Source organism: Zootoca vivipara, chromosome 7 (genome assembly GCF_965207765.1).
Source record: "Zootoca vivipara chromosome 7, rZooViv2.hap1.1, whole genome shotgun sequence".
Taxonomy (NCBI): Eukaryota; Metazoa; Chordata; class Lepidosauria; order Squamata; family Lacertidae; genus Zootoca; species Zootoca vivipara.
In genome coordinates, this window is record NC_142590.1 from 55,238,630 (window position 1) to 55,262,065 (window position 23,436).

Consider the following 23,436-nt stretch of genomic DNA (forward strand, 5'->3'; position numbering starts at 1 on the left):
GTGGTTTTGACAAAGTCTGGAGACGAGTCTCTATTCTGCACAGATTCTGGTACATCGCAGTCTCTCTCTCTCTCTCTCTCTCTCTCTCTCTCTCTCACACACACACACACACACAGATGTCGAAAGCGGCAGTCTCCAGACAAAATGAAAGAGTGCGAGTTAGAGGCCTGTGTAAGGCTGAAAAACAAGTTTAGCAAATAGACTTCCATCCTTTCCTAAGGGATGGGAAAGACGAAGAAGAAAAGAAAGGGGAAGAAAGAGAAAATACTTGGATTCGAATCGAAAACATCTATGATGCCTGCGTATCAGAAATGCACAAACACAACAACAACGGTAATAATGGCAATTGTAACAACAATAATAATAGGAAGATAATCAAGTTGATAAAGCTGCAACGTAGTCCTTGGGTGGGAACCTGCTGACAGATTAAAGGCAAACCCAGCCCCCGGCCAGGAGCGAGGTGGTGGGAGGAGTTCCCATGGCAATGGGAGAGGTGGCGCTTCTCCTCCTCCTGATGCATCACGGAGACCATTCGCCACGTTCCCACAAGCAGCGCCAGGCAGGGGTCCTCCGAGGAGTCCCTTCACAAGGCGGAAGCGCCTCGCCAATACAGCGACCGGTTCCTCGGGCTCCCGCTCCCCCCCCCACTCCCAGCCTCCGCAACGCTGCGAGGACAGCGGCTGCCTGCACTGCAAATCCGCAGCCCTGGCTGTGCAGCACCATTCCCCCATCGACAGCTCCCGGGAAGCGGGCGGGGGCCGGCACGCGGGCGGGCGGGGGCCGAGGCGGGGAAAGATGAGGGGTACCGGCCAACCAAGCCTGGAAAGTGCCCGGCGGGGTCTGCCTCCTGCCGCTCTCCAGATCGGGCTCGGGCTCTGATTGGCCCGGCCCGACTGTCAGTCAGACTATCAAGCCGGCTGGCTTAGATGGGTGGGTTAGGCTGAGGGATTTGCTCTTGAGCCTCGGCAGGAGCGGCGTAAAGTGGGTTCTCAGAGTGAGAGAGGGAGAGGGTGGGTCGGCCGGCGGCTGGCTGGCTGGCTGGCTGGCTGGGGAGATAGCAAGGCAGACAGAGAGCAGCTGTCCGGGACATTGAATGAAAGGGAGAAGACATGCACTCATCGGATGGGAATTTGCAGCCCTGCAAGGCGGCGCGAAGAGCCGAGTCGCTCGTTTGCTTTCCTAAACAGTGAGTGGCATTGCCAGGAGGGAGAGAAGGAGGGAGGGGGGTGAGTATCAATCCATGGCATCTGCACACGCACCCCATCAAATTCCAGCCACTGCCTTTTGCAGATGTGGCTGCAGCCAAAGTTTAATTGGGGGGGGGGGTTAGTGGTGTTAGTGGCAATGGTGGTGGTTCCACTTCTGCTGCTACTCAATGCAGTGTGTTTGGATGGAGGCATCTTCTCCCCAGCTCCTCCCTATGGCCTGTTTGGCTCCCTGCATGCATCTCACAGGTGAAATGAACTTCAGTCTTCAGTGGTGATCAAGCCTGTCTGGTCCTCTTCTCCCCCCCTCCCCCAACCCCACTTCCCCATCTCTTCCCCTCTGTTTTTCATCTGCAATGCTTTCAAGAAGCAGAAGGGCAAGCCCGACCTCTCACCCAGCATGAAGAGGTGCAAATCGGATGAGCTGCAGCAATCAGACGAAGACTCTGCTGGGGCTGAAGATGCCCCTGTCCTATCCACCATGGATGCCAAGGCTGGGGATTCAGCTGCCGCCCTGTCAGATTTGGCTGCCTCCAATCCAAACCCTCCTCCCCATCCTGTTACCCGGAGTAAGCCTCCTGATTTAAAGGTAAGCTTTGGTAGGTCTATCTCCCTTTTGAACGAAAAAAAAGAAAAGAAGGCATATTTTCATTTGTTTTTATTGCTGCTTGGAACGCACATTCCAGTTTCCAACTGGCAGACGTTTAAATTATTGACAGCTGCAAAAATATTACAGGTGCCGCATTTATGAGCTGTCTTTTTGAAGGCATGTCAGTCAACCCAATGTTTACCAAATGGTAACAATATCCAACTTGCCTGGCAAGTTCCTGGTGTGAGGATTCCTTACACTCATATAAATAATATTGGTCCACCTTTAAGTCATCTTTGCCATGTTCTTGTTATACAGATACATTTTTTGTAATGCATCCCAGCACTGGTGCAGACAGTGTTGATTCAATCAGATTCAATGATTTTTGGAACACCTGTGTCACACAATCATTTTTATTATAAATGCATTTGGACTCCAGGCCTAGAAGTGAGTCCTGTCAAATTCAGTTGGACTTACTATTTGGTTGACATATACTGTACTGGATTGTGCTCTTAATAGTATCTAGTTCCAGATTTTGCCCAGTGGCTGTTCCATAAGAACTATAACTTACTGTTATTTGTTCTCTGTGTGTGTCAATTTATGCCCAATTGTATGCCGGTGGCTTAATGCCGTGAGATGTCGTAACAGCCAATAGCACAACAGGGACATTTCACATGTTTATTTCTTTGCCAAAATGGTTCAGGCATGCAGCTTCGTCTCAGGCTTGCTAGAAGCCAAGTGTGAATGTCAGGAAATCGTTCATTCTGTTATAATGGTTGTGTCTTGTTCTTTGGTTTCTCCCAAACCCTTAATATTGTACGTGGTCACAGGTAGGATGCTAGATCTTAATGGGCCTTTGGGGTGAACCAACACTTATATATACTGTATATATATCCATTGCACGATACAATTCAAAGCTTCCTTTTCCCTTACAATGTAGCCATGTAAATCTTTATGTGGTTGCAAAATGCATCTGAAAAAATCTTTATCAGTGATAAAATAGAACTTTTATACACAGCTATGACACAGACACATTATGCAAAATAGCTCTTCTTGGCAGTGCTATGCATTAAGGGTTGTGTGATGAGTATAATCTGTATGAATGGCTTGTGGTTCAGGAATTTCCCAGCATTCACAGCTGCTTCCTCGTGTGTGTGTGTGTGTGTGTGCTGTTGAGTCACTTTGCTTCTGTAAAAATAGAGTGATATTTGTTAACCTGTTTGGTAAAGTAGTTTTAAGTGTATAGACAAAGAGTGCAAAAGGTTACACTCAAGTGGAAGTTCTAATACTATGTTTTTGTAGACTTATACATAGTGATTTAATCACCTTTGGAAAGTAAGACTCCCCTCTAGACGAACAAGCAGGGGAAAATACATTTATATAGTGGAAGAAAGTTGTTCCTGTTGTTTTTCAATTTGGTCACTACTATGTCATAATGTTAGGCAACCTTCACCAGTCAGGTAACCTCCAAGTATTTTGGACTATCTATGTTGACTGGTGTTTATGAGAGTTTTAGTCCAAAACATCTGGAAGGCTGATCTTAGATATGCTTGTAATATCATAAAATTGCATGGCAGCAAGCTCCTTTTCAATTGACCTCAGCAGGAGATCCTTGCTGCTGTTCTAATAGAAATAATTATGCAGAGGCAGCTTGGAAGGCAATAGGAAGAATGGATTATTTATTTAGTGATCAAATGTATACACTGCTTAATAGAAAAAGTAGTCTTCAAGTTGTTCACTTAAAATATAACTTTCAAAAATCAACAGAAATGCATATAAATATACAACAATCGAATAAAACTTTTATGTAGCCGACTAAAACTGTATCTCATAGGTAAAACTAAACTGTGCATAAAAAGTAGCAAGTTACAGAATTAGGTAACAAAGTCCAGGAAAGTTTGGGTAAACATATTTGTATTTTAAAAAAAACATTTAAAACTAGTTACTGCTGTCTCTGGAGAAAGTGAGTGTGACTACTGAGAAATCCCACTTCCATGTTGTCACCAGGTGACAATTTGCTGGTCGTAGAACAACCGGCAGGGTTTCTTTCCTTGGAGGCTCTTAAATTTTGACTTGGTCTGTACCAGGGAAAACTGTTCGCTAAGCCCACTGATCCCAAATCATTTAAGGCTTTAAAATGTCAACAGCAAAATCATGAACCTGGCTTGGTAGCTAATAGCCAGTCGGTGCAGCCCTTGCATTGCTGTTGTAACATGTGCAGAGGTGAATCCCCCCTTGAGCGTTCTTAGCAGCTACATTTTGCACTAGCTGCAGCTTCCAAATTGGATGCAAGGGTAGAAGAGAAAGTACAGAAAGCCCCTGGTTCAGTTCCTTGCACCTGCAGTTAAAAGGATCAAGCAGCAGGTAATGGGAAGGGCCTCTCTCCCTGAGACCCTAGAGAGCCACCGACAGCCAGAGTTGTGGACAGGAGGGGCAAATAGATTGACCTGTAGAATGTCAGCAATGCTTAATACACAACCACACTTACCACAGTTTGCGTCAGTGTAATTCCCCTTGTGTTAGCCTGATCAGTAGAGGCCTCTCTTACTATTCAAGCTGCAACAACTGAAGCAATTTGGCTACAGTGGGTCTTTGTTGAGCACACTGAAGCAGGACTTGGTGCCCTGAACATAACCTGTTGAACACACAGTAGTAACCCATTGCAGCAGCCACTAAGGAGATCAACAAGGAATGTTCATCTCCTCTGATAGGATTAAACACATTTACAGTCAGAAAATGGCCCCTGCTCACTCCCCTGGGATGCTTTTTATTTGACTGTACTAAAACCAGAGAGCAAGAACATCCACAGGTGATGGAATATATAGATTAGAGTGTGCTGCTGTAGAGGAGGCTGTTTAGTAAGTTCCACTGCAGACCTTTTATTGCTTCTTGGAATGGGAGAGGCACAAATGGCATTTTAGGGAGTATCAGGAAATTTCAAATAGTGGTGTGCTAGACATAATGTACTAGGAATAGCAGTGGCATCAAAGAAAAACATAACGAACAGTTTCCTTCCGATTCCCTAACTGGAACACGGAACAAACTATGACCAGAAGGGATATGGAATGCTAATTATTTATTATCCCTTTTTCTTGAAAATAACAAGATAAGAGACCAAAATGGGTGTTTTTCAGAAACCCATTATATGCTAATGCATGAAAAAAATGTTCTCCGTTGATAACATAATGGTCAGTAATAACAATTAGCACTTAGCAATAATCGCACTTAGTATGTGTGGTGTTTTCCTTTTCCTTTCTTTCTTTTTGCCATGCTTTGCAAAAATGAAGGAGCATCTGGGTTCTCCATTTTATAGTATGAAACAATAATGTAGTAAAGCAGGAAACACAGATGGCTGTAACTCATTGTCTTCAGAAGAACTGTGTTAGTTTACACAAGCTAAAAAGTAGAGCTGAATTACCAAAAGCGCAGCCGTTCACAACCCAGACCCGATTTTTAACATCAGGGTAGCCAATCTATTAATGACAGAATATTGATTATATTTGATTTTGCAATTTTTCATAATTTCATGGTTGGAATGCCTGATGGAACTAAAAAAGGGGTGCTGTTTGCATTTTTATTGCATTTTTATTTCAAGCAAACATAAAACAATAAACAAGCAATATATTTTACAATACAGAGCAGAGTAAGAAAAGCAAAGAAATATGTGCATTCCCCCCCCAATGATAGGAGCCTATAATTCCACACCCCTTCTAACACAGAGGGGGCAATTCTTGCACACAAAAGAGAACTTTCTTGACATTTTGGAACTCTCTGTCTTTTGATATCAAGCAAGCACCTTCACTGTATTTTCTTCGGTGCCTGCTGAAAACATTCTTGTTTAGACAACCCTACTCAGATGCTCACAAAGTTGTAAATTTTAATCTGTTTTAGGGTTTTAACTATTTGTATGTTTTAAAGTACTGTTCAAAAGCTTTTTTTGTTTTGTTTTATCTTTTTGTATACTTCGTTGATGTTTTGGTTTACAGTCAAGTGGTGTATAAATTTTATGAAATAATTAAAGTACCAGCAGTGGACCAACTTCAAATACAGCTTCCTAGTTTGCACAGATAAGGATTTTAAGGTACCGGTAGCTTTGGACAAGTTTTCCCTCCAAATTTCATCATTGGTTACCATATCCTAATTCTGCTCTCACCAGGTTTATGGAGCCAGATTGCACTCAAATGAAGCCAGGGGCGTACTTTGGTATTTCACTTTTCAGCGGCACCCTGTGTGAGGCCAAAATTCAGTGCTCCCTCCACCCCTTGCCTTCTGTTCTGCTCAGTTCACTGTGTCAAAGTTGCAACACCGTGCAGTGCGCCATAGGCTCGACGGTGGAACCGGTAGTGCTGGCCTAAAACCTCCTCTGAGGAAGCTTCAAGCAAGATCTTGTATATAGTTGAAATGAATCCTTGAACCAAACCAAAAGTAGATGTTATAAAGCAGCCAGTTATCACCAGTAGCCTCCCTTTCTATAGCCCCGAGATCAGACAAATGCAAGATGCCTTTTTAACGCTTTATTCTCACCTATGTTAATACAACTCTTATAATCGATACTTCACTAAGTATTAAGCACAGAACTTATTCCAATAATCTAACACCTTGAGCGAATAGTTGGTATACTATTCCAGCACAGCATCAATCCTAGTAATTGGTTGATAAACCAGTTAGTAGGTAGGAATGTTACCAAGGCAGGAGTTACAGTGCTTGGATTAGATGTAGTCCCTTTTTACATGTGTGATATGTGTATCCTAAAGATTTATCACTGGATCTTTGTATGATTTTTCTAAGAATTACTCTCCTGGGCAGATATCATCATCATCATCATAATCAAATTTGTATATAAATTTGAAGTTTCCGAGCTTGATATATTGCATAACTACTGCCCAATTGTGAATGTTCCTTTCTTAGGCAGGGTAATAGAGAGGATGCCAGCTGCATGCATGTCTGTATGAAGCCAATCACCTGGACCCATTTCCATCTGGTTTTAGGCTTGAATTGAATTGAACTGAACTGAACCAGCCTTGGTTGGCCTGATTGATGAACTTTATTGAGAGGCAGGAGGAATGCTACCCTGTTGATTCTCCTAGACCAGCTTGGTGACTTTTAATACCATTCACTATGGTATCCATCGGTTGACTGGGAGATTGGGCGGGGGGCAAGTTATGGCGGTTTGACTTCTACCTTCAGGACTTCAAATAGAGGGTGCATTGTGGGACTTCTGCTCTGTCCCCCTGTTATTTATCATCTATTTCAGGGGTTCTCAAACTGTGGCCCATAGATCACAAGTGGTCCAAGAGCTTCACTCAGGTGGTCCATGTCTGTGGATTTGTGGTTGACGATGGGAGAGAGCACATCCATTACACTGAATATCCATATTGGTTTTTAATTAATTCAAACCATAATACAATATAAGAAATAAAAGAAGCAATAAGAATACACTTAAAAACCATGCAGCATCTAGCATAATGGATTATAATTGCTACCATAGGCAGAAAAATCGTTAAGTGGTTATTCAGCAAATTTCAAGTGGGGTGGGGGGTGGGGAGTTTGGGAACCACTTGGATCAGAATAGGTAACAGTGGGTTAGATGAATGGAAAGAAGTTTGACACACGGCCGTTTAACACTTTATAACAGGGATGGTGAAACTATGCCTCTCCAGATGTTGTTCAGCTCCAATCAGCCAGAGTAGCCAAAGGTCAAGGATGATGGTGATTGTACTCCAGCAACATTTGGAGGGCCATAGGTTCCCCATCCCTGTTTTACAACTCACAATGTTGAGAGTGAACAAGTAAGTCTGCATTCCTACTTTCTGCCACAAGTTGTAGCATGTGAAAAGAGAGCTCGCATTTTGAGATGGGTGTGCTGCAGAAGTGGACAAGACTAACAAGTCTCCCTTCATGCAGCCAGCTCCAGAGGGTGGCAGGATCAGGCGTTTGCCAAAACCTCATGACCAGCAAAGCACTTAAAATCCACATGTCAGCATTCAGGAGAGGTAAAGGTCTGCTTTCAGCATATTAAACCTTGCACTGGAAAGCAGAAGCATGGGACTATTCAAGCATCCATTTTCTCCAAAAGTGGAATCCCACGAAGACTCATTCATACAACTCCTTTTGTTAAAATCTGCCCAGGGTGCCCTTTTAACTGACATATTGGGAACTGAACCTGGACCTTCATTCATAGATCTCTATATTTCAGCATCATATCAATAGCCCCAAATTCACCTCATTGGTTAAAGCTGGGTTTGATCTGTTAATTTAATAACAAAGGTGCTGCTGTAAAAATATGCACCCTCTTTGTTGCAGAACATTCAGACTCTAATGTTCTGTTGGATCCTTAGCAGGAAAGAATCTGTTCTCCTGTGACTGGGGAGGAAAGAGTGTAGGGTTGCATACATACAGGTACCTTTATCCAAATAAAAGATCAAATCATCTGGTGATGAGCAAGCCTTTTAGAGCAGAAGTGGACTGGGAAAAAGTCCTGGCAAGACACAACAGCAGATGGATGACCTAATTATGCCTAAGACTGGATGGGCAGCAGTTATAAGCTCAGCAACAGGATGCGTGAGTTCATATTAAATTCAGTGTCATAAATAAATACACACCCCTTAACTTTACTAAAGGGAGAATTGAAAGTCCTATGGAGAATTGGTTTCGAACTGCTGACCAAGCTTTTACTGATCTGCTACCAATATGATTTTTTGGCAACCTTCCCCCAGATGTAGTGACATATCCCAATTTTTTCTAGTAGCATCTTCCAGAGATTATAAACACGTTGCTAATAGCAGGCCACAAGTTCATTTGGGATTTCTGCAACTAAAAATATGCACCGTGCAGAATCCTTAGAGTGATGAGCTGGGCATAAAGCATTGAGTGATTCCACAAAGTGAACCTTTGTTGCCAGCTTGAGGCAAAGTGCTTCTAGAAAGCAAACAAATATTCCCATTTTTACATGCCTGTTAATTTTGCTAGGGGTGGGGATAGTTTAAAGAAAAGATGGAGGACCTTTTTCCTATGAAGGTCCATTAACTCATTGGAAAAGGCAACTAGGAGTTGGAACTGCAGGTGGGCACACATCTGATGGAGAGTGGAGTGGCTGCCAAAAGTAGTGGAAGTGTACAACATTGCATCTCTCTCTCTGTTATCCCTTGATCTTCCTCTGTGTCACCCCATCTCTCTCTCTCCTTCCTCACTCCCTTCCATTACTCTGAAGAGCTGGATGATGCTATGGGTTGCATGATGGTTGGTTGTGGATTTCCTGAAGTTTGGTTGTAGGCTGCAGGCTCCCTACCACACTATGCTGACATAGCAGCCCCTGTGTCTCTGTAACCTTGTGTTTCCTTCTGTTATGCTCCTCTTTCCTCTTGGTTGGTGCCCAGTGGCAGTGACTGTCTTACTTTTCATAGGAAGCTGCCTTATCCAGGCCAGACTATCCAGCCCAGCACTGTCTCCTCTGGCCACCAGCATCATTCCCCCAGCATCTCACACCAGAGCCTTTCTTGCCACCTGCTATCTGATCTGCTTGAATAGGAAATGCCAGAGGTTGGACATGGGACCTTCTGCATTAGCAGCTGGTGGGGTGGCACAGGTTGGGCTCTACTGCTCTCCTCACTTCTGATGGTCATAAATGGAGTTGTATTCCAGCAACATCTGGAGGGAGACTGGTTCCCTACCTCTGCCTTAGGCAATCAATGCCCAAACTCTAGCACACCAACCATCACTGTATGTTTTTCTTTATAAAGATTTAGTGCAGTCTTCTGAGTGAAAACTTAGTAAATGACAGCCTTCGGTCTCATTTTTCAGTTGCTTGTGTTTATAGGCATTCTGTCTTTGTAATAAATGAAGACCTGAATGTTTTAAGCTAGCAGTTTTTGTTTTCTATTGGGTGTATTCTTCTCTTGCACATTTTGCTGAGTGTAACGGAATATAATTTAGACCTTGGTGAAGTGCAAGTCAGGCTCCTTCCAAGCCCAGAGTGCAGTGAGATCAGCGTTGCTTTCCTTATCTTAGCGTGACTGTTTATAGGTCCTGTTCTTTTACATAACTATGAATGTTTTGCATTGTAAGGAGCTGTCATAATTCTTTGCAAGCTGGGCACTTAAACTTTGTCCTGGGAAAATCTCCCCTGCAGTTAAATCATGGGCTCAGACAACTCTCCAGCATAGTAGCAGTATAGCTGTTCCTCCTGTTTCCTGACACTGTTGAGGTGGGAACTGAGAGCCACATTAGACAGGATGCTAAACGCAACATTAGCAAGTCCCATTGGTACCAATGGAAGCTTTTTTCTGGGCCTAATAAAAGCATTGGTGAGTGGGGGTGGGATTTTTGTTGGGAATTGGGATGACGGTGAAGCAGGATGTCATGCTCCAGGAAATACCCTCAGGTGTAGGGTCCCAATTGCATGAGATACGAACCTTCGCCAAAGGACTCACCAATGAGGGCAGGGTTGCAGATGCAGTGTGTTTCAAACACATTAAGCTCAAACACAGAGAATTAGTCTAGGTTCAAACATGACAGAATCATGCAACAATCCAATGTTAACATCACAAGAAGTTCAAGCAAGTTTCAGCACTGCATGGTAGGGAGACTAGAATCAGGAACTAGGAGCCAAGGACCAAGGATCCACAAATGCGTTGTTGCTCTTTGGCCTGGAGCCAAAGCTTTTAAACATAATTACATATTTAAGTATTTTGTTTTGCACCCCACAAGAAGCCCAACTTCCATTTGGAAACAAAAGCAGCAAGTTTCTAGTCCTCTTGAGCTGCAGCAATAAACGCTGTAAACCAGATGGTAAAAACTAAAATGCTAAAGGGTTTGCAGTGGACTAAAAGGGAACTCAAATGCGTTTTACATTTTCAGTTTCCACAAAGTTTTTGCAGAAGCTGACTTAACATTTTTCACATTTGAGTGGTTTGATTTTGAAATACTGTAGAATGTTGCAGAGATGCAGTCTTTTCACCACCTGCAATTTGGCACCTGTCATGTTGGTTAAACTAATGTGCAGGTTATGTTAATTATCAGCAGTCCATCAACTTGCAAATATGTTGTGAATTTGGCACAAATGTGCAAACAAATTTCCTAACCTTGCCTTGTGAAAATAGGTGATCTCCTTCCCCTGCTCGGCTGTGCACTTCAAAACCTGAAGGGATAGCAAAGGAAAATCATCCCTAGAATGGTACTTGGGCAGCTTTAAATTAAAATGCAGTATTGAATACCTATAGTTAACTGTGTTCAGCTCAGTTTTAAAACCACTTACTGTCTTTGTTTCTGGCACCATTCTGGAGAGACTGTTTCAGGGTTCGACGTCTCTGAAGATTAGAAGCCTACTTCTGTCAGGAGACATTAACGTCTCGCCTTGTGGGATAGCTGTGACATTTGCCCTTTTTTACCCATGAAGATTAGTATGTCCAGTGTCACAGCTCTTGCATAGTATGCTTGAAATGTGTGTCCTGCGGGAGAATAAGCTATTGTGTTTCAGTCTTAGAAGGTCATTGTCAAGGTGAGCCAAGTCCCCTACGGGTTACCTGAATATATTTGCTGTCAGGCAGCATGAACAGTACCAGCTTGGGCTCTGGAATGACATGATTAGTGACCGCCCTGTAAAATCGTTTATCAGCTACTGTCTGGTTTGCTACTATGGGTTTCAGTCATTCTCTTGCATGCTCAAACATTTGGTGCATGGAGTGTTGTGCTGCATAACTTATGCTAAATGTTAACTTTATCATTATGCCGCCCTTATGATAACACAGTGTTTGTAAGTGGACCCTTTGCAACACTTCATGCTTGCTGGCAACTCGTTTCCTGCCTCCTGCACTTGTTGAGGTGCTCAAACAGAATTGTGCCATAATCACGATTATGATTCTCTATTGTACCGGATGCTAGTTTGAGGGTCTTTTATATTCATGATATGGTTTAATATTTTACCAAACCCTGCCTTGGGCTGGGGTCACTTTTGTGAGATCATGTGGGTAGAAATTACATTACAGTACATAAATAATCCTTAAACAATACTTTGCTAAATCTATATGTGGGATTTCAAGACACGTAAATGTTCCGTGATGTTTAATAACCTTTCAGGGGGAATAGCGCATGGATCTTGAAAAACCAGTTTTCCCAAGTGGATTTGTGTGAGTTAAACAAGTAAATTAATTAGATATAAAGGTCACAATTCCTCAGGACTTCAGATGGCAGATGTGTGCAGTTTCTTTCATTTCTGTTTGAGGTGACATTTAAGGAGGATAAGGGAAGGCGTGCGTGCGAGCGCAGACACACGCACCATTTCAGGTCACATTTGATTTTGCTTCAAGAGCTGCGGCCAACCTCATACTGGTTATAAACTGTTCAGTTGGCCTGAAATCTGGCTTAAAGAAAGAAAATCACTGCAGGGGGAGCGAGCAGGGGCCCTGAAGTTCCCCACCCACAGTGAGCACATGGAGGGCCGACTGAGCAAGCACACAGGTCATCTGCTCATAGTCTACCCCACTATGGTGAAATGTATTGCATTACTGTCTAAATTGTAGTGTCTGTTGCATCTAGGCATATAAATTACCGGTAGCATATGGAAATTTTATTCAGATCTATGTCCTCTTTTTTGATTATTCATTTCTTCTTTTTTTGGTGATGTGTAAGTGTGTCACACTGGTCCAAAGCAGGCACCAGTGTTTAGACTTCAAGCCAAATGGAGGAATTACCCATGAGAAGCAATAACCAACAAGAGAACATGCAAACTGAGATAGGCTTGCCATTCCTAGCAGACACATCCTTTTTCACATTGAATTACGTGGACAGTTTTGTGTATGTGTGCTTTCATGGTTCTGCAGCTTGCAGCTATGGTGTGGGTCGGTTGCCTCTCTACCCTCCAGAGGAGATATGGGTGAGGTGTAGGGGGTGTGCAGCGGGAGGGGAAGGGGGGGGGAAGCCCTGTTGTGAAGGCTAGAGCCCTTTTGCTGGCGGAATGGGTTTGCTGAATAAGAGAATATTATCAGACTGCATTTGTAACACAGATGAATCTGTGCCCTCTTCTGCAGCATAACTTCACTTTAACTTCTGTCTGTCCGTCCTGGATTTGAGCAACAGTCATTCTGTGCCAGCCACCTGCCATTTGCAAAGCAAATGATTCCAATAATAATAATAATAATAATAATAATAATAATAATACTTCTTCAACAGTGAGTGCCCAAATGACATCACCTGTGCACAAAAAGGAGGTATCAGTAGGTTTGGGGGGGACGACGACAAGGGAGCAACCCCCCCTCCCAAAGCCCAGTGAGAATTTATCATGTTCAGGGGGCACAGAATGCTAATGCTATCTGTTTGGGAGAGAGCTGGAAAACTCAGTTGTTGATGTAATGGAGTATCCTGGAAGAAGATGAGGACATGGCTGGCTGGCTGGCACTTTGAACAGGAGCACTCCACAGTGAAACATTTTGTGACAGGTCCCACTTGTCTTGACTAAGCTCCATTGGAAGCAGTGGGTCTTGAGTTAGTTGCAACTGACTTGTCGCATTGGGTTCGGTGGGACTTATCTAGGGCTCACATTAGCTACATTTGGGCCCAATGTGGTGTAGTGGTTAAAGTGCTGGACTAGAAGTTGGGAGAACGGGTTCAAATCTCCATAGAGTCATGAAGCTTGCTGTGTGGGCTTTGGACCAGCCACAATCTCTCAGCCTGATCTACCTCATAGGGTTGTTGTTGAGATAAAGGGGGGGGGAAGGACAGCTTTGGGGTGAAAGATGGGATATTAATTTAATAATAAACATTATATATATATATATATATATATATATATAATCTCATTTCTTTTCAACCAAGACTCTCGTTTGTACGGCAAAGGCAAAGTGCTTTCACCTTTAAGTCATGGGGGAGGGGCTTACTGAAACACAGTGATTTTTTGAACTGAAGGTTGTATCTATGGTCAGAATCTTTCTTTTGCTGTGGTAATTACCCAGAACAAACACGACCACTATCATCTTTATCATTATCAAGCTTTCCTTAGCACCTCAGCCGTTGCTCCCCCCCCCCCGCAAGACCAATTGCAGTCATTAACAGTCATTAACAGTCATCAACAGGTTTACCACTCCTATCAGCCCATCACCCATTCCCGTCACCCCCACCCCCACCCTCTGAATATACATAAGGGTCTGGTGACTTCCGTTTCAGTGTATCTGATGAAGTGTGCATGCACACGAAAGCTCATACCAAAATAAAAACTTAGTTGGTCTTTAAGGTGCTACTGAAGGAATTTTTTTATATTATTTACAAATGTTGGTTTCATGTCATACTGTACTGTATTTTGTTTGTCTGCCCCCCAGTGGTAAAAACCAGTATTTACCAGGTTGGGTCAAATTCTGCCTTTTGAATTTTTCTGCTTTGCCATTATAATTATTTGCTGTTGTTACACGAGAGTGTACACACATCATAGCTGTCAAGTTCTCCCCTTTTTTAAGGGAAATTCCCTTATGCTGAATAGGCTTCCTCACGAGAAAAGGGAAAACTTTACAGCTATGACACACATACGCAATGATATTGCTGCCATAAGATCACTTCACGGTGACTTTACCGTGTCAAAAGTTATCATGAGTTTGGGCCTCAGTACCTTCAGAGCAAGCCCTGCAAGCTGTTCCAATAAAAACACATTTAAGTATGTACCTTGAAGTCAGTTTTACAATTATTTTTTTTAATTAGGTCAATTGTTTAGCCAGAACAATAAATTAGATTATCCAAAGGGACAAAAGCTTTAGGTGTCTGCCTTTGCATATAAGTAAGATATCTCTGTATATATGTGCAATATATGGAAACAGACTCCTACACTTTTGTCACTAGCAATGCACATTGGTAATTGGTCTAAAATTTTAATTTGCATTGTTTGGAAAATGAGTCAAGTTTCATGCTTTGAAGGCTGTTATTGACTCACTCAGGTAAGATTGGCAAGTTAATACAACCATGATTGAATAGGACACAGTTTTATTATATATCAAGGCTTGGGGTTAATTATATTAACACAAAAAGTGCTGTGCTAGATCAGGTCAAAAGCCTATCTAGTCCAGCCCTCTGTTCTCACAGTGGCTAAACAGATGCCTCTGGGAGGCCCATAAGCAAGTTTTTGTGCAAATAGCACTCTTGTCACATGAGATTGAGAGGCATACTATCATTATCGTGTCCTCCTTGTAATGTGTGGCATGTAATTATTGTTTTGAGGTTATGGGTGGTGGTTTTTATTTTATTTTAAATCATTGCTTTAATTAGGTTGCATCCAACAAAGTCATTGCACTCGCAAAGCAACTTTGGAACCTCCCCACTACTCCTTTAATCTGTTCCATTCATGCAGTGACTGCATTAGATTCAACCAATGGTATTGCACTTTTGTACGTTCTGGCAAAGAGCAGGTCTTTTATTTATTTCTATACCTATTGCCTTTATATTCCCACCTTTCCTTCAAGGAGCTTCAAGGTGACCATGCATGGCTTTCTTCCTCCCCATTTTATCCTTTCAACCACCCTGTAAATTAAATTGTGCTGAGAGGCAATGACTGGCCCAAGGTCACTCAGTGAGCTTCGTGGTTGAGTGGGGATTTGAACCTTGGCCTCCCAGATCCTAGTCCAACACCTTAGCCACTATGCTAGTGGAACCAATTGGCAGGTTCTGCTGATGCTCTGCTGATCTCCCAGACCCTCCAGGTTCAGAAGCAGTATGCCACTAAATATCAGTTGCTGGGAACTAACAGCAGGAGAGGCCTGCTGCCTTCGTGGACTGCTTCTGAGTACAGTTCAGTAATAGTTAGCTGGCCACTTTGGGAAGCAGTAGGATGACCACTCATGCTTGGCAAACAAACAAACAAAAACAACGAAGAAAGAGATACTTCACCACAAAGAAAGGACAAAAGAGGTCACAGATCTGCATAAAATCCCCTATCTTAATTTATATGTACTGTATGTGCAGATGTGGAAAAAATGGCCACCATTTAAACAGAAATACTATATATCTCAGGGTTGTGGGTTCAAGTCCCACGTTCGGCAAAAAGATTCCATTGCATTGCAGGGGGTTGGACTAGATGGCCCTTGGGATCCCTTCCAACTCTACAGTTCTGTGATTGGATATCTCACTATGGTAGAGAAGACTAAGGCCAGTGCCCTCTTTTCGTGCCTACTCAGTTTTGCTGTCCATGTGTTGTCAGTGGGCAGCTTCAAGGCTCCTGCTCCTCTCTCTTTTTATGGAGGAAGATAACTGGACTTTGGAAGCCTTTGGATGTGGGGAATCTGCCGGTAGTCCCTTTCACACTGCAGTACCTGTTATGCTATGGAAGTGGGGCTTTCTGACTGACATGTTGCCCTATATTTCATTCGCACCAGTGGGCGTGGTTTGACACAGCAGTGGATGTCATTGGGCAATGCTCCACACATGCCTGATTCTGTTTCCACATGAAAACAGCAGGAAATAACTGTATGCTGGTATACTGTTCCAAATTCCATCACTTTACTACCACAGTTTTCTACACGTGGATTTTTTCCTGGAATCAAATAGCACAGAAATGAAAGCTAAACATGTGCTATATTCCGTTAGTTTTTTACATTGTGTGAAAGCTCAAAACTAATGTGGAAATTACCTGCTTGGGAAATGTCAGGGAAATGAAATAAATTGCTGTGTGAATGCAGCCTTGGACCAGACGGCCCTTCAAACAGAGGACTGTTTCAAACAGAAGACTATCCTCTGTAAAGTAGGACACACAGCCTCCCTATAAACAGGATGTTAGGCTTGGTAGACATTTGGCCTGACAGCGCAGGGCTTTTCTTCCGTTCTTTTGAGAAATCCATAGATCAGAATAATTTGCTAGCATACATTTGCATGGTCTGGTTATGTCAGTTGTCATCTGTCCATTTTCTCCCCAAAGGAAACATGCAGAGAACGCAAGGCATGGCGTGATGCTGTGAAAATAGCCGATTTTTCCTTCCCTGTCCCCAGTCTCCTTTTTTTTTTAAAAAAAAAAGTGTTTTTAATAGTTATTTTTAAAATGTGGGAACCAGGCATTTTGGTTCCCATGAGCCTTTTTTTTTAAAGGGCAAATGAAGTATCTAAATCCATTCTGTACCATGATACAGAAATCTGTGGGTTTTATAGTTCTTTTCTACCTTACGTGTGCTCCGTTTCCATAGAGACTCTATAAATAGAATAAACTTTAAATCAAGATGGCCCGAAGCAGCAATTCAATACAGGAGGGTCCCCCCCCTTTCTTTCTGGTAATCCTTTTCACAGGTGAAAATCTGTAAGATGTTCTGATTCTTAAAGTCAATTGGCTGATGAGGAAAGCTTGCCCTTCTCCTGTGCAACTTTAGTGGCTACTAAATTATTCCTAACTTTTAATGAGAAGAAAGGAGGCCTAATGATTTTGGTACTAATGGGAGTTTAGTGACTTGAGGCTAGTTTGCAGAAAGCTACACATTAAATGTTCTTCTCTTTTGATTAAACTGTGGGGTGCTGATGTGATGCTCCCAGGAACCATGAGATCAAGTTGATGTTTGGGAAAGGAATGTTTCTGCCCCTTCTCTGATACTTCAGTGGAGCTCAAACTAGGGTTCAGGCATAGGGAATGCAAAACACATGGAAGGTTCAAGGTTCTTGTGTTGGTATACAAAGGGCCGGAAAACCAGTCCTGGATATCTTAAGCCAGTGATGGGTAACATTTTGAGTTTGGTGTGTCAAAATTCGCCAAAAACCCGAGCATAACTCGGGTGGTGTGTCACTTTGAGAAAAAAACCATAATTTCGCGATATTTATAGTTTAAATAACAAAAATGTATAATTGTAATATATATGTGTATTTAATAAACCAAAAACTAATTATTTAACCAAACCAAACCAAAAACCCCTTATTTATCACAAAGTGCCCAGAATTGTTGAGCTTTTTTTGGGGGTGCAAAAGTTGCTTTGCTTTTGGGGGGGGGCATGCCCCAAAGCTACTGTGCTTTTTTGGGGGGGAAAGAGAACAGAAATAAATGATGAATAATACCTTCGCTGGAACTAACATGCAGCACCGACATAGTCTGCCAAAGTGCCAAAAAACCCCAGCACAGAACGGGTTAAAAAATGAACGCTGTTACACCCAATCATCGTCTGCCAAAGCGCCAGAAAAAAAGCACAGAAAGGGTTAAAAACCAATCTCTGGCTACTAGCAACAACAACAACAAAAAAGGATCTGGGTTTTAACAGCGGAGATAAGCTGTAGCATGAGGAGGAGCGGGAGAACAAATGGGGGTGGGGAACAACAACAACAACAGCGCGAATGGGCTGATGGGGTGTGTGCGAGCAGTGAGGGCTCTGCGTGTCACGTCTGACACGCATGTCATAGGTTCGCCATCACTGTCTTAAGCACTTCCTGAGCCCTTATTTCCCAGCAGAATTCCTGAGGTCATCCAGAGGAGTGCTGTTAGTTGTGCCGTGTGTTCTGGAAGCCCAACTAGCCTCAAGTGGCTACCAGGCATGTAATGTCACTGGTTCCCTGCTGTGGAATACTCCTCCTGCAGACATTTGGCAGGCATTCTCACTTTTGACTTTCAGGCATCTCTTGAAGACGTTTTAAAAAGCAGAAATGCCTATTCAGGTGTTTAGAATGTCTCTTGATTAGCAAAGTCATTTAAATGATTGCCCTACTGATGTTTTGTATAAATGCTTTTGTTAACAAATACAGCAGATAAGCCCCCCCCCCCAAGAAGTTCCAAGGAGGGAGAGGAAGTCCCTCGTTGGGACCATGCAGAAAGGACTGACCCAGACTCAGTCCTTAACATGTCTAGTTAGGAGGACCACGTAGCTGGTCATTAGAAAAAACCTCTGTCTGAGACTGTGGAGAGCTACTGCCAGTTACAATAAGCATTAATAGGCAAGATGGACCAATACTCTGATGGACCAATACTCTGATATGGTGGCTAGCTTTGTGACAAAATGAGTTTTGCATTCATAGGCAAACCAGAACACAGGTGGGCTGAAGATCCCCTGTGTTCTGCTTTGGATTTATTAGATATTTGCTCCCTACCACTTGCCCCATGTCATGCCCACGTTGTGACATGGAGCACACAAGCCTTGAAAAAGCAAGATGACGTCCAGAGGAGCAATTTTTCTTCAGCAGTGCCTTGACATCTAAATCCACCCCACCCCCCCACCCCGAAAGTTAAAAGCTTTAAAAGGGAAGGCCTCTGGCCTGGAACCTGACATCTCTCCAAGAGTTTTTTTTAACCAGTGCAAACTTTGCACTGGTGCATAGGCTGCACTGAGTGTGAGATCCTTGGAGGTGAGTATGCTGCTCTTTTATTAGAATTGGGCTCATTGTTTTCTGCTTTAGGGACCCCTGCCTTGGCTTAGTTCTGTTTGCTTTGATGGAAAGTGATGGAAGCTTGCACTTCTCATGCAAAGATTCACCTGCATGGTGGCCCTGATCCCACAAGAAAGCCCTGGTCTCAGGTCAGCTGCTATTCTTGCACCAGCAGTGGACTTTTGAGTCTTCGGCTGTTTTCAAAAACAAAATCATTAATTTAATTAGAAGAGAGTGCTGATGCACTGACTCTTTGTCAGTGGGTTGCTTAGATCACTTTTCTAAATGCTCTTCAAACTGCAGCTCCTCTAGGGTCACCGTTTGTCAGATTTTTCAAAAGAACTCGGCATTGTTGGGCTTGTTACATATCAATGATTTCACATAACCAAGCTGAGTCTGGTTTATTAATAATGAAAGAGCATCACAGGTTATCTTTCTGCAAGAAAAATAAAAGAAGATAAGAAGTAATGTATGGCCAAATACCATGTTCTCTTGGGAGAGTAGAATGTACAGAATGCCCTTGTTGTCATCCTTCAGAAGATCTGATCCCATAATTAGAGATGCATACAAATGATATTAGGGACCCAGGTGGCGCTGTGGTTAAACCACTGAGCCTAGGGCTTGCTGATCAGAAGGTCGGCAGTTCGAATCCCTGCGACGGGGTGAGTTCCCGTTGCTTGGTCCCAGCTCCTGCCAACCCAGCAGTTCGAAAGCACGTCAAAATGCAAGTAGATAAATAGGAACCGCTACAGCGGGAAGGTAAACGGCGTTTCCATGTGCTGCTCTGGTTTGCCAGAAGCGGCTTTGTCATGCTGGCCACATGACCTGGAAGCTATACGCCGGCTCCCACGGCCAATAATGCGAGATGAGCGCGCAACCCCAGAGTCGGTCACGACTGGACCGAATGGTCAGGGGTCCCTTTACCTTACAAATGATATTAGAAAATTTCCCACATAGTTTATTCATGAAAAATAATAATCTTTAACTATGTTTGCATCCACTAACATTAGCTGAATTCTTTCTTTTGTGACTATGGACAACATGTAACATGGACTGGAAATACCTTTTATTTCATCGCCTAGGGATCCTTGATCTATACATAGGAAAAACTTTTATCTACATTCCATGCATAACCAAACCATGCCCCATAAGCACCACAGACTAATGAATGGATTCGAAGCAGCCCAGGTTCTGGGAGTTACGGGTTGGGAGCAAGCTCCACCTCACACTTCTCTTCCGCAGATCTACTTACCGTATTTGCCACATGCATTAGACACTCACAGATTTGGGATGATGTCGTGGGAAATTTGTCCTCTGCTCCAAAAATAGCAACAAGCTCATTTGAAATGGCAACTGACCCAAGTTGCCACCCAGTGGTCTTTTTGGGGGACAAACTGTTGTTTAATTGCTTTGAATTGTTGCAAGATATGGCATGATCGACACTTTCCTGCTCCTGACTTCCAGCTTCCTTGGAAAGATTATGTGGCTCTTTCATTCCATCTTGAAGCAATGTCCCAAAAGGAAGTTTGTTCTGCTTATAAGCAAACTTGAATCTATCTATCTATCTATCATCTATATTTCAAATCCCTTCATGCAAGTATCAAACATTTTTGCTTCATAGGCGATAAATGCATTGGACTTTTGTAGCCTATATTTTAATACAGTAAGAGCCAAATCTGATTCTCTCAAGATGTTGTCAGGCCACAACTCCCATCAGCCTCAGCCAGCATGGCCCATGGCCAGGGATGATGGGAGCTGCAGTCCAACAACATCTGCAGGGCACCACATTGGCTATCCAGGGTGTAAGACCAGCATTTTGTCCCTTGTTCTGGCATTCTTTCCGGCCCCATGTTACTTGGATTGTGGGAGAAACCTGAGTGGGCCGCAACCAAGGCTTTTAGCTACTAAAGCCCCTTAAACTCTGAAGAAAGGAAAATCTCCTATTCAGTTTTCAATCATGATTTAATGAAGGAAGCTATGGGGTGCTTTTGCACTTATACGTGGAATTTGGTTACATTGCCTGTAGCTTCTATAAGATGCATCTGGTTAGGCTTGACTTGAGTAACTGTAACCATAGCTTGCCTTGTGGTTTGGCAAAAGCAATAGAGCATCTGGCTCTCTTCTAGACTTTCTTCTCTCTCTCTCTCTCTCTCTCTCTCTCTCTCTCTCTCTCTCTCTCTCTCTCTCTCTCTCTCCCCCCCCCCCTCAGTCTAGTGAAGCTGTGACTTTGGCAAAAGCTTGGGCTGCCTCACGGGACTCCTTAAAGCAGAGTTTGCAGGACAAAGGGGGTAGGAGTTAATACCGGTATCTATAGCTGGCAGGTTCATTTGGGAGGGAGCATATCTTGTTAAAGCATATTTAAAAGGCCAGGAAGAAAAGCACCTGCTATGGAGAATGCTTTTGCAAGTTGAAGAGTTGTCAGCAAAAAGTGTGGAAATGACCATAGAACAGCTGCCACACCAGTCACAGTTAGGGGGCAGATCAGAGGCAAAGAACCTGTGGCCCTCCAGATGCTGCTGCACTCCCATTAGCCCCTGCTAGCATGGCCAGTGTTTGGAGATAGTGGGGGTTGTAGCCCAGCAACTTTTGGAGGGCCACAAAACTTCCCCACCTCTGCTGCAGATCTTAATGCACTATAGTGATCTCCTTTAAAACATCCAGCTGTGACAATGGATTGGGCATACTATGCCAGGCTTTGATTGTTGCATAGGAATGGTGAATAATCCTCATGTTTAGCACCCTTTCCACCCCTTAAGAAATATGTCTCTTGGGGGCGGGGGGAACGACATTATCACAATTGTCCCTGTGCAATTAAATGGCATAAATGTGACCTCTGAGCCTTTGAGTCGCTTGATATTGTACAACCATCATAATCCTTACCCCACGTTGCTCGCATCCATTGCCTCCTGCCCCTGCAAAAGTGCTCTGACAATGGATCTTGCTGGGTGCTAGCTGATGTGGGATCTTTGGGGACGGATGGGGGAGCAGTAAGTGTGTATAAGTGTGTATTGGTGGTGAATTGTGATGGTGGTCGTGGTGGAACCCAGGGGTTAATTAATGCTGAGAGTGCTGGATCCCTAGGTTCATGGTCATGAAATGCAAAATATTGTACTCCAGATTGTTATGTGTGGGCGAGCCTGGACTTCAGAAAAGCTACACCAGTTCATAACAACAGAAGATGCAGCTGCAGGATTGTGGCAATATTGCCAGCTAATTTTCCCATCTGTGTTCTGTGCCGTCTGTGTTATGTAAGAAAAGCCCTGTGTAGCCCCTGTGCTTCCAATGCTTTTGTCTCTCTTCTCCACGCAGAAGATACAACAGCTGTCTGAGGGATCTATGTTTGGCCATGGCCTTAAGCATCTTTTCCATAGCCGCAGACGGTCCCGGGAAAGGGAGCACCATAACTCGCAGGAGTCATCGCAGCAGCAGCAGCAGCAGCAGCAGCAGCAGCAGCAGCAGCAGCATGGCATGTCTGACCACGACTCCCCAGACGAAAAAGAACGTTCCCCTGAGATGCACCGTGTCTCCTATGCCATGTCTCTCCACGATCTTCCGGCTCGGCCCACTGCCTTCAACAGGGTGTTGCAGCAGATCCGCTCCCGTCCTTCCATCAAGAGGGGGGCCAGCTTGCACAGTGGCAGCCGGCGAGCCAAGAGTGGCTCCCTGGAACCCCAGAAAATCAGCCCACACCTTGTCCGCAAGGCTCCCCAAGATAGCAGCCTGACAGCAATACTGCACCAACACCAAGGCCGGCCAAGATCTTCATCCACCACTGACACCGCTCTCCTTATGGCCGAGGGTGGGACCGTATACCTCCTGGCAGAAGAGTCAGACTGCCTCGCTGACAAGGTAAGACTGAAGGTCCGGAAGTATGAAGTGTCCAGTAACTGGGAAACCCATTTCACTTCATAGTATTCTATGTTCCTGTTGCCTGCCTCTTTGATAGGGAATTCAAGGCCCTGGAATCCAATGAGTTTTATCTAACAAGGCAAAGCAACTTGGCATGGTTGCTTGGTGCCACCTGTAGGGTTTGTGAGAAGCACATAGGAATGGGTGAATCTGTCAATTTCAGGTTCTCTTGGTTTTCATTTTTTGACTTTTAGTTCACACTTTCAAATCAGTATGTGATTGTCTTTTTTGTCTTCATGAGAATTCAGCACACATTTTTGTGTTTGCAGTTTTGCCTAATATACCTGTTTTTGCTGGGCAATTTTACCTCATCGAATGCATTTTGTATATGTTTCTTGGCTGGAAGAACTGCATGACATACTTTGGAGAACTGCAAATTTTGAAGGATGGCGGTGTTTTGGTTCTCACGTTGTTTCAGCAAGTGCAAATTACGTAGGT

At 43.6% G+C, this 23,436-nt stretch overlaps 1 protein-coding gene across 2 annotated transcripts in view; it reads left to right on the forward strand.

Moving 5' to 3' along the window:
* Positions 1–947: 947 nt before the first annotated feature.
* Positions 948–23,436, forward strand: part of TMCC2 (transmembrane and coiled-coil domain family 2) — a 94,310-nt gene continuing 71,821 nt past the window's right edge. For both annotated transcript variants that reach the window (XR_015951097.1, XM_035122736.3), the window contains exons 1-3: positions 948–1,186; positions 1,573–1,794; positions 22,399–22,938. Coding sequence is in view for 1 of the 2 variants with exons in the window: in XM_035122736.3 (XP_034978627.3) it covers positions 1,606–1,794; positions 22,399–22,938 (729 nt within the window). In the remaining variant the exon portion in view is untranslated. The remainder of the gene's footprint in view (positions 1,187–1,572; positions 1,795–22,398; positions 22,939–23,436) is intronic.